General features: G+C 33.3%; 1 protein-coding gene across 1 annotated transcript; it reads left to right on the top strand.

Annotated features, from left to right (window-relative positions):
* Positions 1-600: 600 nt before the first annotated feature.
* LOC128664801 (protocadherin gamma-B1-like) lies at positions 601-15,142 on the top strand. The gene is made up of 5 exons (XM_053719604.1): positions 601-2,949; positions 12,662-12,718; positions 13,485-14,001; positions 14,760-14,878; positions 15,029-15,142. The coding sequence occupies exons 1-5, from the start codon at positions 601-603 to the stop codon at positions 15,140-15,142; spliced, it is 3,156 nt and encodes a 1,051-aa protein (XP_053575579.1).
* Positions 15,143-17,858: the final 2,716 nt, after the last annotated feature.

Consider the following 17,858-nt stretch of genomic DNA (forward strand, 5'->3'; position numbering starts at 1 on the left):
GGTATCTTAAAATGTATGGGACATTTTGCAAATGATGTTGTTTTATTTTTTTAATTTTATTTGGCTGTAACATTATTTTTGTGTAAATGGTATCTTAAAATGTATGGGACATTTTGCAAATGATGTTGTTTTATTTTTTTAATTTTATTTGGCTGAGGCTTAATACAAATAGGTTCTTAACATATATAAGCAACATTTATATATTCCATTATAAATATGTTTTATTTTACTTTTGATGCTTATCAAATTACTTATTTAGTAAATCAACATTTAATGCTGGATAATGTAAAAATAGAAAGGTTTTCTGTGCAGTTCTTCATTTTTGCCTCTGAGCGCCGCTGTTTACCAATAAGGTGAAGAAACTGAAAATTGAGTTTCACTGGAACATCTAGCAATGACAAACTGCAAACCTGCAACAAGAAATCCTGCCATTTTATTTTATCTTTCAAAGGGATATATAATTACATTTTCCTGGATTTAACAGATTACAAAGTACTGCACTGGAATATTACTGGGCATTAGCAAATGCAAAGGGATACAATGAAGATTAAACTACACAAGGATATCAGATGGCAAGTAATATTATTTTTATTTTCAGGAATGTGTTATTCAGACTCTAGCAACCTTCAATATACAATAGCTGAAGAAATTAGAAAAGGTTCATTTGTAGGAAATCTAGCACAAGATTTAGGATTGAATATTAAGGAACTGTCAGTTAGAAAATTCCACATTGTTTCTGATGATTCAGAGAAATATTTTACTGTTAAGTTAGAAAATGGAAACCTGTATGTTGCAGAGAGAATAGACAGAGAGACTCTCTGTGGAGAAGCAGAGCTTTGCTTTTTAACCTTTGATGCATTGGTTAAAAACCCTTTAAATGTTTTTCATGTAAAGATTCAAATACAAGATATTAATGACAATGCTCCAATTTTTTTCCGTGAAATAATTAGACTAGAAATTCTTGAATCAACATTACCAGGAGCACGTTTTGTGTTGCAAAATGCAAGAGATCCAGATTTAGGAAGTAACTCTGTTCAAAACTATAAGCTTAGTGCTAGTCAGTATTTTAAATTGGGGAAAAGAAAAAATGCTGAAGGAGTTATTTCTCCAGAAATAGTTTTAGACAATTCTTTAGACCGTGAATTGCAAAGTACTTTTGAGCTAATTTTAACAGCTTATGATGGAGGAAATCCTATACAAAGTGGAAGTACGTTACTTAAAATATTTGTCACTGATGTAAATGATAACTTCCCTTTATTTGCACAAGAGGTATATAAAGTGAGTTTAAATGAAAATGCCTCAGTTAACACTACCGTTCTTCAGCTGAAAGCCAGTGATAAAGATGAAGGATTAAATGCACAGATCACCTATTCCTTCAGCAATATTCCAGAATATGCTTTGAAGTTGTTTAGTATTAATCCAGATAGTGGGGAAATTAAAACAAAAGAAATGATGGACTATGAATTGGCTAATAGATATGAAATGTTTGTACAAGCTCAGGATGGAGGAGGCCTTGCCTCTCATGCAAATGTAATAATAAAAATAATAGATGTAAATGACAATGCACCTGAGATAACTATTAACTCCATTAGCAGTCCAATCACTGAGGATGCCTCACCTGGCACATTAGTGGCACTGATTAACGTCCGTGATAAAGACTTTGGAGAAAATGGAGAAGTTAGCTGTCAAATTAAGGATGCATTGCCATTTAAATTATTATTATCATCTGGAAGTTACTATAAAATATTTACTACAGCTTTTATGGATAGAGAAAAAATACCCCAGTATAATATTACTGTTGAAGCTACTGATAAGGGATCTCCCCCATTATCCACTAGGAAAACCATTATATTGGATATATCTGACATAAATGATAACCCACCTATTTTTGAGAAAAAATCCTATATTGCTTATGTAACCGAAAATAATTCCCCTGGAGCTTCTATTTTCAATATCTATGCATCAGACTTGGATATTGGAGAAAATGCTAAACTTACATACTTCATTCTCAACTCAAGTGCAGAGGAATTGTCTCTAGTATCTTTTCTGTCAATAAATCCAGTAACTGGAGTTATTTATGGACAGCATTCATTTGACTATGAAAAACAGAAAGAATTCAATTTACAAGTTGTAGCTAAAGATCATGGATCACCATCTTTAAGCAGTAATGTAACCTTGAAGATTTGTATTGTAGATCAGAATGACAATGCACCCCACATTTTGTATCCTTCACCTGAAATTGATGGTTCAACTTTTTTTGAGATGGTTCCTCCGACTTCTGAACAAGGTTATCTGGTGACTAAAGTGGTAGCAGTGGATGCTGACTCTGGACACAATGCATGGCTGTCTTATCATTTTATACAAACCCCAGAACCATCCTATTTCAACATTGATCAGAACAATGGGGAAATCAGGACATCCCGTGGCTTTCAAGAGAAAGATAGTTTTCGCCAAAAAGTAGTTATTATGGTGAAGGACAATGGGACCCCTTCTTTCTCAGCGACAGTTACATTAAACCTTGTTGCGGCAGTAAGTTTTCAGCAAATTCTTCCAGAAATTGTTAGTCATCCAAACGAAAGTGACTCACAATATAATTTACAATTTTATTTAGTAATTGCCCTAGCTCTTATATCATTTTTATTTTTGCTCACTGTGATTATGGCAGTTATATCAAAGTACAGAAAACTAGAATCATCTCCAAATTTCAGCTCTCTGAATACAAATATATATTCCAATGTAGATCCCAGATTATTTTCTAGATATAGCAATGGTACATTGTCATTGCCATTCTCATATGACGTTTGTGTTGCCTTGGATTCCAGTGAAAATGACTTTAGTTTTTTAAAACCTAATCAAAATGTGCCTGTTGCCAGTTTGATAGACTCGGATAATACAGGGATTGAAAATAAAAGTGAAAAAGAAACTGTATCTGATAACAGCCTTCTTGAGGTGAGTTACAATTTTCTTTGTTTTATATATATATATATATATATATATATATATATATATATATACAATATATATATATATATATATATATATACAGTATATATATATATATATATATATATATTGTGTTGCAAAATATATATTCTATATTATTTTGGCTTGTTATCTTTTAGTCTTATTGGAGAATGCATGTAAATTGCTTTTATAGGAGTTGTTCTTTAGATTTTGTCAATTATCTACATATCAAAGTATTAAATTTTTTTCAAGTTATATAGCAGATAGTAGGCACAATTAGGCATTTTCTATTATTATAAAAAATGCACAAATAACCCAAAAAATCTAAGATGCTACACTGAGCCAGCAGCAAGAGAACACAAAAAGATATAATCACACCATTCAGTACTGAATAAGCCTCAGTCCATCAGTGTCCTTTCTGCAATGGTGAAAGTGGTGCTGCTATTTTCATAGACTGCCGTAATTCCCAGGTTTTCACTGTATTATGATTCAAAAGAGTTAAAAAAACAAGCACATCCATGATTCACTGTCACCAGTTTATTACAAATATATACACACAAGTTAAAGTTGCACTTACTAGATAAAAAGATATATCAGGGCATCATAATGATGTTTCTGAGCTTTGCTGCAAAATTCATGGAGATAGGCAGTGATGAGGTCAGCCTCCTTTGATTGCACAACAGCTCTGAATGTGATAGATGGAGCAAAGCTCAGAATATTGGCACAGTGGATGTTGACCAAGGGTGAATCCTTACACAGTGATTTATCGCGTTCCATACAAAATCAGGAGCGTGAAGAATTCACAAGAAAATTCTCTTGAATATGAAATATTTCCTGACCATAAATAAGGGGAAAAAATTAAAAAATAATTTGAGCAGCAAAAATATATAGATGTGTGCTTCTGGTTTATACTCTGGGTCTGTACCCATTTAGAGAATACAGTTTGATTATGGCTTCATAAATAGGGATACAAATTAAGATCTCTTACTGGTTATTTCCAACATAGTCTCAAATCAAACCAATTTATGTTCTAATTCATAATCATTTTGTTAAAATAACTCTTTAACATGTTCCCTGTCTTTTTACATGATCTCCATTTGCAAGTTTCTTTAAACCATTTGTTCATAATAACAGACTTTCAACTAAGTTTCTCCTTTGTGTAGATCCAACCAGTTGGTAAATTTGCTGAGCATTGGAAACACACATTTTGCAAACAAATGTTAACTTTCCCTTTAATTAATGTAATATTTTAATATTAAAATAATAATTTAATGCTGATTCCTTTACATTTCAAGACATGGGAATCAGCATTCACAACCATTATAAGAATGCCACATTTGAATATTAACATTTATTCTTCCATCCCTACCAAGCAGATACAAAGTCAAGATCTCAGCTGGATCTTAAACTTTACAATAATAAATTGTTGAGAGATGATACATTGGTTATATAAAGTCCCTTACTCTTTTGCACACAGTATGAAATTTTACTGTAGGAAGACACTCAACACTATTTAGTACTACACATTTTATTTGTGATGTTAGCTTTAATTAAAGTTTGTATTTTCATTATTAGAAGTTGTGTGCACTTGTATTGTTCTACAAGGTGATTACTCTTGTGTTGGAAACTAAAAACTTTAAATAGGTGCATTTTTTAACTTTGGAAACCTGAAAACGGCTTCATGATATTTTGTAAAAAGAAAAATTGGTCGTTTTAAGGGAATACAGTTTTTTTTTAAAGTTTTCCTCTAAAAAATGGATTTTGGTATAAGAAAATACATTAGATTATTTTATTGTTCTTTTATTAATACACTAAAATATGTGGAGCGGTATTTATCACTCCCACTTATGCGCTAACTCTTTTTGCATGCATAGGGTAGCACTCGTATTACAAGTTAGAAATAAAAAGTTTTACTCTCGCGCTAACCAGGTGCGCAAAGGGCCAAAGTTAGAATATTCACATTCCAATGTTCCTTACATAGTAAAATATATTCTGTTTATTCATAAATACAGAACATATATATTGGTATTGTTTATTCATAAATACAGAACATATATATTGGTACAATATATATATATATATATATATACCTATATATACACGTGATTATATATAGGTATAGATATATACATATATATATATATATATATAAAATACCTTGAAGAAAAGGCACTCTCCGTTGATAATCAGTAAAAAACCTTTACTTTTGACAAAAGTAAATGTTTTTTTACTGATTATCAATGGAGAGTGCCTTTTCTTCAAGGTATTTTATGCATAATTTAAAAGTGCACCCGGAGGCTGTCTAGGAGTATGTGAGTGCTGAATCCACTTTGGACTTGTGTGTGTATATATATATATATATATAAACAAATTAATTAGAAAAGAGCTCTAATATATCAAAAGAGCTAAAGCGGATACCTGGCCGCACCAACACACCCCTACAGTATACTAAGGAATGACATCCTAAACGGGTATGCTGAACATATGCTTTTAATAAAAACAAAGCCAAAAAAGATACATGCTGAGAATAATGGCAACAACAAGATTACAGCACACAAACATATACCAAGCGTAGTGCACTACTGTCAACTGTGAGCTAGCATTTGCAAAGTAATTGTTAACTCATGAGAAAGTCCGTCCTTGATGCCGGGCACTTAAGTGTTAAAAACACGCTCCGGTTTAAAGATTTAGACAAATTACCGTCCTTGATATCTCATATGTATATTCGTTCCGGTACCGGATTAAAGATGTAATGTGAGAGTCCAAAGGATGGTACTAGTACTATTGCAAACTTGATCCCATGTGCTAATGACAACTCCAACTTTAAACTTTCAGTGTGCAAGACTTATTACTGCATGGCTTACCTCCGCTATCTTCACACACTTTACGGTATTACCTGACAGGATCTCATCCGTGGTGTGGCTTACAGCGATGTATTCCGCCTATGCAGCTCTTAACTTGCTTGGTTGTGTTCACTTGATATCGTCAGATTCACAGCATATCCACCATGCTGGCGTCCTCCACACTGTGTCTTGTTCTACACATTACGCGTTTCGCCCCTCCCCCTTTCCGGGCTGAACTCAGGGCTTCATCAGATGTGTCTAATTAGACACCACAGCAGACTTTATAACACTTGTGCAGAAACAAAGTTACACCTCCTTCATATATGTTAAAGGGAAGTGTATAGTGCATGTACATTTCAATGGCTACAATTAGATTACATTACACATTTAATATACAACTAATCTATACAAATATGGCATATTGCAATTCACACATTTTTTGAAAACTGCTTATTATATACTGATAAAATACAGCATTAGATTTAAATGTACACTGAGAACCACTTATGTGAACATGTTTCCATACTCATTACTAAGCAACCGTGTATTATTTCATACACATTTTCTAACAGTGTTAATAAATAAGGAATATTTATAGAAAACAGGAAAATTTGATTTTTTCATTCAAACCAAAGGGAGAGAGGGTATTGAGTCTGTACATCCAGCGTGACTCATGCTGGAGCAATAATTGGTCAATATTACCTCCTCTCCTCCTTGGTTTGATGTGTTCAATACCCAATACTCTTAGGAGAGAGAAATCAGAGTCATGCATTTTTTGGAAGTGTCTGGCTACTGGACTGTCTGAGTCCTTATCCTTAATGCTATCTCTGTGTTCCCTCACCCTTTCTTTTAATTCACGTGTCGTTTTCCCAATGTAAAATTTGGGACACGAACAGTGTAACATATAAATGACATTTGAGGTATTACAGACTATTCTTTCATTGATGTGGTAAGACCTATCTGAATATTCAGTGCAAAAATTTGAGGCTTTAACGATGTACTTGCAGTACACACATCTGCCACAAGGTTCGCAACCTTTCCTAGTTTGTGCTTGTGTTAGCCAATTTTTTGGAGTGTCTCTTTGGAACTCACTACGAACCAATTTATCCTTAATACTGGGAGCTCTTTTGGCTGTAAGCAGCGGGTACTCAGAAATATATTTAGCAACTGAACTATCATTTAACAAAATGTGCCAGTGTTTGTTAAGGATATTCTGCAATTTGTTCCAATGGGAATTATATTTTGTTATTAAACGAATACTATTCTCTTCCTTAGGCTTTTCAGTTGTTCTATATAGTAATTCATTCCTGGGTTTCTGCCTGGCTCTAAGCCATCCTTTCTTAACTTGATTCTTAGAGTAACCTCTCTGAAGGAACCTCTGAGCCATCTCTCCGGCCTGCCTTTCAAAATCTTGTTCAGTGGAACAGCACCTCTTGAGCCTCAAGAACTGTCCCACTGGAATGCCATTTTTTAAGGCCTCCGGGTGGTGGCTGGAACCATATAACAGATTATTAGTTGCTGTTTCTTTTCGAAACACTTTGCTTTTTAATAATCCATCTTCAATGGTGAGTTTGAGATCCAAAAAAGTAGTTTCCTTATTGCTAATCTGGTGAGTTAAGAACAAATTTCTGTTGTTGTTGTTCAGAATCTCAACAAATTTATTGGCTGAAGTTTCATCCCCTTTCCACAGAACTAGGATGTCATCCACATAGCGCAGCCATAGGACGACGTGAGCCTCCACCCATATATCTAATTCCTGGAAGACATCAACTGCCTCCCAGACACCTAGATGGAGACAGGCATAGGTGGGGGCGCACGCCGAGCCCATGGCTGTGCCTCTTAACTGTCTAAAAAATTTGCCCTTTAACATATATGAAGGAGGTGTAACTTTGTTTCTGCACAAGTGTTATAAAGTCTGCTGTGGTGTCTAATTAGACACCTCTGATGAAGCCCTGAGTTCAGCCCGGAAAGGGGGAGGGGCGAAACGCGTAATGTGTAGAACAAGACACAGTGTGGAGGACGCCAGCATGGTGGATATGCTGTGAATCTGACGATATCAAGTGAACACAACCAAGCAAGGGAAGAGCTGCATAGGCGGAATACATCGCTGTAAGCCACACCACGGATGAGATCCTGTCAGGTAATACCGTAGAGTGTGTGAAGATAGCGGAGGTAAGCCATGCAGTAATAAGTCTTGCACACTGAAAGTTTAAAGTTGGAGTTGTCATTAGCACATGGGATCAAGTTTGCAATAGTACTAGTACCATCCTTTGGACTCTCACATTACATCTTTAATCCGGTACCGGAACGAATATACATATGAGATATCAAGGACGGTAATTTGTCTAAATCTTTAAACCGGAGCGTGTTTTTAACACTTAAGTGCCCGGCATCAAGGACGGACTTTCTCATGAGTTAACAATTACTTTGCAAATGCTAGCTCACAGTTGACAGTAGTGCACTACGCTTGGTATATGTTTGTGTGCTGTAATCTTGTTGTTGCCATTATTCTCAGCATGTATCTTTTTTGGCTTTGTTTTTATTAAAAGCATATGTTCAGCATACCCGTTTAGGATGTCATTCCTTAGTATACTGTAGGGGTGTGTTGGTGCGGCCAGGTATCCGCTTTAGCTCTTTTGATATATTAGAGCTCTTTTCTAATTAATTTGTTTATATTCATTTAGGATTGCCAGCACAACACGCTTTACCCTCTAATTCTATCTGTGTGCACCCTATCCCTTGTATCAAAAATATATATATATATATATATATAGTCAAAAGAAAGGTGGATTCATACAACTGCAGAACAATAATATAAGCAAACACTCCAAACAAACTCTGGCCCCTGTTCTCCCTCAGTATCCCAGCGTGCAGACAGCGATATACTGCTGGAATCACTCAGTATGTTCCTACAGAAAGAGCAAAACTTTGGGGAATTATCTTTCCCCTTCTGAATTGCCGACTTTGGCTCCTCCCACACAGGGTTCTTGGCTCAGACTTAGGGGGATGTACAGGTGTGGCAGGACCAGATGTAGACCATGTGAATTTGGGAATTTTTCCAACAAATTTCACTCCAATGTGACCAGAGAAGAATTCAACATTGGTTTGTGCCTCAACTGTACATCCTCCTATGTGATTTATGTTTTGACCTGCGTGGAATGTAATTTACAATATGTGGGTCTCACAACCACTGATGTCAACACCAGGATCAGAAACCATTTGTCCTCAATCAAGATTGGGGAGGCAACCACACCATTGGTTAAATATTTCAAAAATATGCATGCCAAAAAAATTGATACTCTTAAATGGCAAGCCATTGAATGGGTTAAACAGCCACACAGAGGTTGGGATAGAGACAAGGCCTTAGGCAAACGCGAGATGTTCTGGATATTCAGATTACAGACACGGGTCCCTTTAGGCCTCAATTCAGAGTACAACTTGATTAATTATTGGAAATAATTTATATCCTATCTAAGGATTAGCACAATATCGAGTTGTGCTCTGAACTGACATCACCTGTCTTTGAATGGGTTTATGCTATGACGGTCTTAGTAACAAATAATACACTAGACATCTGAATATACAAATGTATTCTGTGTGAGTTGTTACATGTGGTGACAATATATGATATACCAAATTTGATGTCACACTATCGTCCCTGAACAAAGATATATAAATTACAGTATACCTACACTGTTTATTAATCCCCACATATGTTTTACCATAACCGGCCATAAATATGACTGTTAGGGATTACTGGATAATTTTCTAGTTTACCTTACAGTTCGTTTACTTATGTGTTTAATTGTTGATATATTCATCCATTCATACGTTGGTATCCTATACATACTACTATGTAGCATAAAATAAAATATTATCCCCCTGATCTTTATATTCCATTTACCAACCTATGTAATCCCCAATAAGGTGTTACAATAATTGTTACATTTGTTGCGCCTATGGAGGCTTATAGTCCTCAATATTGAATTGAACGGTTTATATTTACTATGTAGCGATTTATGTTATTGAACACTTCTATTGTAACTGCTTCCGAATATCATATGCAATAGGATAAGATTACCAACTACTTGGCTTCTATCGGCATATAGAGTCCCACATTATATGATAACCTTAACAGGTTTATTTTATAAAATGTATCTTATTCCATATTAGCCATATTGCGTCCTTTAACAATTTTTCATCTTTTTTATCTTTTGTAACCCAAACATGTATAACGATGTTATTTATATTTAAGAAAACAATCTAATGATGTTTGATGAAATATATTTTCACTTTTTGGCAATAGGGTGAGTAAGAGGTTAATCTGAGCATAGAAAGTTCTTCAATGTGATTGGTAAATTGTGAACCTATCAGTGAACACTTACCCCTTTAAATATGTGACACGATAGCATAATGTCAGCTACGATTACGGCATAAGGCCGAAACATGTCAGCCTGTTGCTTTCGTGTGTTCTAACTTTTATGCTTATGGTACTCCCATGTTTTGATTTTACCACAAGTGAAAAACAATAAAGGAACTTTTGTTTTTACTTCGCTCTGGAACATTTTCATTTGTTCAGTTTATATATATATGTATATATATATATATATTTATAAATGTGAAATATTTACAATAAATACACAGTATTTAAAAATGAATATTGCATAAATATGCTTTAACATGTTTTCATCTACTTAACCGCAAAGGGCTCCAATGCACTTCTTTATATGTCTAAATATGTATACATATGTGTTAATGTGTTCATATGTCTGTAAATACGTATTTACACACATAACTATATATACATATAAATATATATATATACAGTATATATTTATACATACACATATTTACACATGTATATGTATGTATCTCAATGTTAAAGCCCTTTGCCTGTCTTTTTTTTCTAATACCTGAGACCTCATATCTTATAGCCGTTATAACTTTTTTGTCCAATATGTTTTTTAATAATTGTATTAGATGGTGTTATTATGAGTGTAACTGTACTTGTAAATGTATTTTTTATGTGTTTTGTGACACCTTATTGTTTTGCAAAACAGTTAACCAGAGCTCTGAGTTCCCACTATACCGACGGCTTTAAATTCAATTGCGCGCAATCAGTCGTATTTACTGTCAACTTGTAAAACTAGAGCTATATCCGATGTGCGCCAACAACTGTAATAAACCAGATATTGCTCACACATAACTGTTAGCACACCATTCGCAATCTGGCCCATAGTGAGTAATCATGGGTATATGCTTTGTTTGATATATGTTTAGTGATACGTATGTTATGTGATGATCTTTTAATTAATTAACTCTAATAAATTAAATTTAGCTTCCAAGATTACATAATATCTGTAAACTCACAGTTTTCTTCATACTATGCTGTGTATAAAGGCATGTTGATAAAAGGTTTATGCATGTCTGATTTTGAGTATAGCGTAGTCTCCTTAGTAACATGAGTACCTTCTCTATATTTTACTTTGCTTCAAGAAATATGTTAATTTTACATATGCAATCCACTTTAATTTTCTTTAAAACAGTGTTTTATGGTTAAGAAGCACTAACATTTTAAGCTAAAATTACTTAGTTTAGACCACTGTGTATCAGACCACATATATATTATTAGAGGCTCACAGTATAAAAAGGATAATTAAAATATCAGATTACAGCAAAATGTGTGGCATCAGTCTCTGTAAATAGGCTTGTTGCAAGGTCCCTACATTTTTTTTAGAAAGGCAAATTTTAGCTTGAGAGCTGTTCATATAGTTATGCAGGGTACTGGATGTGAAGGCAAGACACCGTCATCATATAATGCTCAAAATTTTTTCATGATTTCTCTCCATGTCTGAGAGTTTAAACTCAGGTCAAATTAAACTTTCATGATTTCGATACAGCATGTAATTTTAACCAACTTTCCAATTTACTTCCAGTTAAAAAAATATGCACATTCTTTTATATCTACACTTTTTGAGTCACCAGCTCCTACTGAGCATGTGCAAGAATTCAAAGAATATATGTAAATGAATTTGTGATTGGCTGATGGCTGTCACTTGGTACAGGGGTGTGGAAATATACATACCTTTGACATTTGTTAGAAAAAATCTACTACTCATTTGAAGTTCAGACTAAGTGCTATTGCATTGTCTTGTTATCAGGCAGTTGTTAATTATTCAAATCTACTGTATTTACTGGTCCTTTAAGTAAGACAAACAATTATGTAGGACCTCAATAGAAACCTTGAACTATTTGTTCACTTTATGTTATTTATATCAGTATAACGCAAACAATTCTATAATTTTCTATAAATTCCAGTAACAGTACAGAATTATGGCTGGTAAGAAGTAGTGGGAGATTGAAGTTAAGACATACTGCTTTATGACTCACAAAAACTTATAGATTAGTGACATGTTGTATATTAGGTGTTCCAAGCAATATCAATTTGCTAGACTAGGTAATACGGCTAAACAATTCTGTATTTAAAACATCCTAAATTAAAGGCTGGTTAGAAAAATCAACTTTACAGTAAACAAAATCAAATGGAAATAGAAAAGCTCCCAATACTAATGCAAATTACCATAATGTTAATGCTGTGCATATACTTTGGTCATTACCTGCAAGATAAATACAATTTTTATTTTATTGATCCTAAATATATATAACTGTTGTATGTGCAGTATTCATTAACAATTAACATGAAATGAATGTTTCAGCTAACCAATAAGATAATACAATGTACGCCATTTTTAAATATCGATTTTAGCATGTTTGCTTTTTCAAAATTTGTTTAGCTAAGTAATTTAAGTCAAAGATGTAAAAATGTCTGCTGCAGTTCTGCATTTATGCCTCAGAGCACTGCTGTTTACCAAAAAGGTGAAGAAGTGAAAATGGAATATGAGGATAATTCAGTTAGATATATAAATATATATTGCAGCTCTGCAAGAAAAACAGATGTATGTTTCTTTTCACCAAGGCTATTCTTTAAATTATCAGAGATGCGTTTGGATCTAATAGCATATATTTATTTTCGTATTTACATATTGAGAAGATTTTTCATTAAAGCAATCCAGGCACACATTTCAAGGATGAAGGTCCAGGAAAAAATATTTATAAAGGAGTCATATGGCAAATAATATTTTCCTACTCAATTTCTCAGTTTTGTCACTTAGCCTGTGGTGAACATCAGTATTCTATATTCGAAGAAAGGCTTATTTGTTGGTATTTAAGCTACAGGTCTAGGATTGGATATTAATGGAACTGCCTTTTAGAAAACTTAGTTTTTGTTTCTCATATTTTAGATAAATATTTTACTGTTGATTTAGAAAATGGAAATCTTTTTGTTAAAGAAAGAATAGATAGATACACTATGTGGTATGTCAAATCCATGTTTTATAACCTTTGATGCAATTGTTGAGAATCCTTTAAATGCTTTTCATGTTACTACTGAGATTAAAGATATCAATGCTTCTATTTTATTCATGAAACAATCAAGTTAGAAATTATGGATTCTACTGTGACAGGCATAATATTTGTTTTACAAAATGCAAGAGATCCAGATTTAGGTATCATTTCTGTTCAAACATATAAGATGAGCCCTAATAAATACTACACTAGGGGAAATTACTACTTCTGGTGACATTACATATCCAGAACTTGTTTTACTGAGGTCTTTAGATCATAAAAGCATCTGATGGTGAAAATCCCATACTGACTGGTACTGCTCTGATTTATATTAATGTCACTGATGTTAACGATAACTTCCCTGTATTCATCCAAGGGGTATATAAAGTTAATTTGAATGAAAATATTGAAATGAACAGTTCGGTACTTTTTGTGTATGCGAGTGATAAAGATAAAGGATTAAATGCACAAATCACATATTCTTTCAGAAATATTGCAGAAGAAGCAGTGCAGACCTTCAACATTGATGCTAGCAGTGGAGAAATTAAAACAAAAGGAAGTGTAGATTTTGAAGTAATCAAGCTTTATGAAATATCTGTACAAGCACAAGAGGGAGGAGGCCTAGTTTCTCATGCCAAAATATTATTACAAATTATAGATATTATTGACAATTTACCAGAGATACATATCACCTCAATGTCTTTGTCAATCTCTGAGGACCAACCTGGAACAGTGGTGGCACTAATTATTGTTTATGATAAAGATTCTGGAGAAAATGGAGATGTAAACGGTCAAATTACAGATGCAGCATTTAAATTGTTATCATCAACTCGAAGCTATTATAAAATTGTTGCTGCAAATGTCATAGAGAAGAAATATAAAATTATAATATAACTATTGTTGCTACTGACTATGGATCACTTCCGTTATCCACCAGTAAAATTATCCAACTAGATATATCAGATGTAAATGATAATCCACCTATTTTTGAGAACAATAGGTATGTTGTATATGTTCCAGGAAATAATTCTCCAGGAGATTCAATATATAACCTTTATGCTTCAGACCTTGACACAGAAGAAAACTCAAAACTTACATACTCTATTTCAAATGTAAATGTTAATGGATTTCATATAAACACTTATCTATCTATTAACCCAGTAAATGGCACCATTAATGTACAACATGTTTCATTATGAGAAGTAAAAAAAATAATAATGTTCAAGTAATGACAATAGACAATGGATCGCTGATAGTTTGTATAGTAGATCAAAATGATAATGCACCAAAGGTTTTATATCCTTCTTTAGAAAATAATAGAGATACTTTGTTTGAGATGGTTCTTTTTGCTTCAGAACAAAGTTATCTAGTGACAAAAGTGATAGCTGTAGATGCTGACTCTGGACACAATGAATAGGTGTTGTATCAGTTTATACAAATCATAGAGCCATCCCACTTTAATGTTGGCTTTCACACAGGAGAAATCATGCTTTACCATGCTTTTCAAGAGAAATAATCTTTAAGTCAATGAGCAGTTATTATGGTCAGGGGACAATGGTCAACCTGCTCTTTCAGCAACGGTCATTTTAAATTTGGTGGTTGCAGAAAGTCTTCAGCACATTGTTCCTGAACTTAGCAACCATACTACTAACTTACTGTTCTATTTGGTAATATTGGTAGCCCTTATTTCCTTTTTATTCATGTTTACTGTGATATTGGTAGTTTTTTCAAAATATAAAAATCTTAAACTTTCTTCAGCATTTAGCTCTCTCCATACAAATGTATATTCTCAAATTGATCCTAGGTTAATTTCACAGTTTAATAATGGAACTTTGTCAACACCATATTCATATGATGCTTGTTTGACCCTGGATTCAAGTGAGAGTGACATTGCTATACTAAAAACCAAAACAGAATGTTCCAGTAGCTAGTCTCATTAATGCATAGAATAATGGAATTATACAAATCCCACATATGCAAATTAATGTTTTTTGGAGGTGAGTAATTCTTCTTTATATCTGAACCATATATTTATATGTAAAGCTTGTATTTTTCATTGCAATCCCATACTTTAATCCAATAAAAATGGAATCCTTCGTTTTAAATAATTTACCATTTACTGATAGAAAATAAGTCTTGCATTTGATATCACAAACAAGTATGTTATCTTAAAATCGTTTTTACATTTTAAAACAGTAATTTATTATAAGATTTGTTCTTGTAAAAGTAAAATAAAAAAGTGATGGAGAATCATTAGTTATTACCCTTTCTAGCTTTATGACTGAGGTGTTAGACTGTGTTATAAAAGCTAACAGGCTAAACAGGATAAACACTATTCTTAAGCCCAGGCCTAATCATCATTTTTAAATCATAAAATCACAAGGGCTAATGTTTTTAGATATTGCATTTTATAGAGGACATTGATACTGTGTGTTATCACTTGAACTTATACTATTCAACTCAACTATTTTAATTCGCTAATATCACATTTTTGTTATATGTGTAATTCTGAAAGTGTCTTATCATAATTTGTATAATTTATACAAAGTATTCCTTAATATTATGTACAGTAATACTATAAACCTTAGGATACGTTATGTAAATATTTCTGTTTGTGCTCCATAGATATGCACTGTGTATGTATATATGTGTGTGTGTATGGTTTTGTATTACTTTATATGTAAAGCTTGTATTTTTCATTGCAATCCCATACTTTAATCCAATAAAAATGGAATCCTTCGTTTTAAATAATTTACAATTTACTGATAGAAAATAAGTCTTGCATTTGATATCACAAACAAGTATGTTATCTTAAAATCATTTTTACATTTTTTTATAATCAAATATTTTTATTGAGGTAATACAATAAAAAGAAAGAACATAAGCATAATGTACATTTTGCATCACTTTGTCACATTTTGCATACAAGGCATTGTTTATCCATTGGACAATGAAACCTTTACATATAAAAAAAAAATAAGGAAATCTTAATTCAGATATTATATATGCATCTCACCAAAAGAACATAAGGAATATAGAGGATATTGTATGCAAGTACAAAATCAAATACATATAATCAAGTATTACCTCTTTTTTTTTCCATTTTGTTTCCTATATAAATACATAAGAAAATGATAGAATTTAAACAACCCAAAAAACGTATACTTCTTATAGAGTGATACGTTAATTACAAGATAGGTGTATTTATTATCTGAAAAATTACAAATTATAGGGAGTCATAACAAGTTGCTCCTACTACATGCACGTAAGTGGAGGGCAAAGTGCCTCATTTTCTATGTAGACAGAAGGCTAAGAGCAACTTATAACAGAACGATATCAATAGCGGGTAAGTACCGCTTATTTGTCCACCTAAAATGAGGGTGAACAGTAGCTAAAGGTGAGGGCGGGAGGCGGAGCCATAAGTTATATTAGGTGAGCCCCTCTCCTAGGGAAGTGTCAACTATAGACGATGCGGGAAAAAGGAGAAGGGGTATGACCCGCAGGCAACCAGTACCGGCGGGAAAGGAAGGAGAGGGGCCCAATACAATAATATATTAAATTATACTATATGCATATTACCAAACTGTCTTAACCGAGAGGCTTCAACATAGAACAGTTTAAAGTACTAATTTCCACCTATGAAATAGGAGGTAACTCATGTACCTAATGGAGCTAATAAAAATGACAAGAAAAATTAGCATTGCGGAGAAGGTTAATACTGCTGAAGGAATCACCACAGTGGGTGAATATATAAAGTGTGTGTGGGGGGGGGGGGAGGTTATAGATATTATTAAAGACTCTAAAAGAATAACCACAGTGTCCACTTTAATTATGACTAACATATGTAAATAGTACTAAGCAGTAAGTGCTGCTTCAAAGTGTCATAATTATATAAATGCAGAAGCAAGTGTTCTTTACTACTATATATAAATGTAGAAACAATATTCTTTATTGCAACTAAGTGCCTATAAGCGAAATATACAACCTAGAATTAAAAACTTTAATAAAACTCAGTATTCGCCAATTAATGTGGGTCTAATCTAGCCACTGGGATTTGTGCTGCTGGATATCCTATTAGGTGTTATAGTATGGGGTGAGGTATAGGGTATTTCCCCTTTAACTAGAGTACATTTATATATTAAACATTCCTACAATTAAGAGATAAAGGTGTTGGGGTTACATCCAAGGCAATACCATCTAGCTATACTAGAAGATACACACTAACTGAGAACGAGATTCATTCCATTCTTGACCCAAGGGGAGTGTGATGGATGAGATCAATTCAGAAATGTTTAATTTTTTGGTATAATCCACAGGGCGCCAATTCGGCCGCCATCAGCGCCCCATATGTATAAAATAGTGTAGCACCAACTAATCAGATGCCATCTGTCACATCAACCAGATATCTGTCTACAATATAAACACCATATCCATCCTGTGTATTATATAAGTATGCTAAATCCCCTTACTTACTCTGAAATCCTGTTGCAACAACATTCTATCCTATAGTTATGAGCTAGACCCTTTAGTACATACCAAGATTCCCCATATCACCAACAGACAGTAATAAAGCATAATAAAGCTTGTATAAAATGATTAATTGCCAAGAACATGTTTGCAACTAACTAATAATTAACTACAACATCA

Source organism: Bombina bombina, chromosome 6 (genome assembly GCF_027579735.1).
Source record: "Bombina bombina isolate aBomBom1 chromosome 6, aBomBom1.pri, whole genome shotgun sequence".
NCBI classification, from domain to species: domain Eukaryota; kingdom Metazoa; phylum Chordata; class Amphibia; order Anura; family Bombinatoridae; genus Bombina; species Bombina bombina.

Excerpts from the sequence above, each read along its gene's own strand:
- LOC128664801 (XM_053719604.1), top strand. The coding sequence starts at position 601 with ATGTGTTATTCAGACTCTAGCAACCTTCAATATACAATAGCTGAAGAA. Across the intron at positions 12,719-13,484 it reads TGGAATATGAGGATAATTCA|ATCATAAAAGCATCTGATGG; the intron begins GTTAGATATATA and ends TGAGGTCTTTAG. Across the intron at positions 14,879-15,028 it reads CTAACTTACTGTTCTATTTG|TTTAATAATGGAACTTTGTC; the intron begins GTAATATTGGTA and ends TTAATTTCACAG.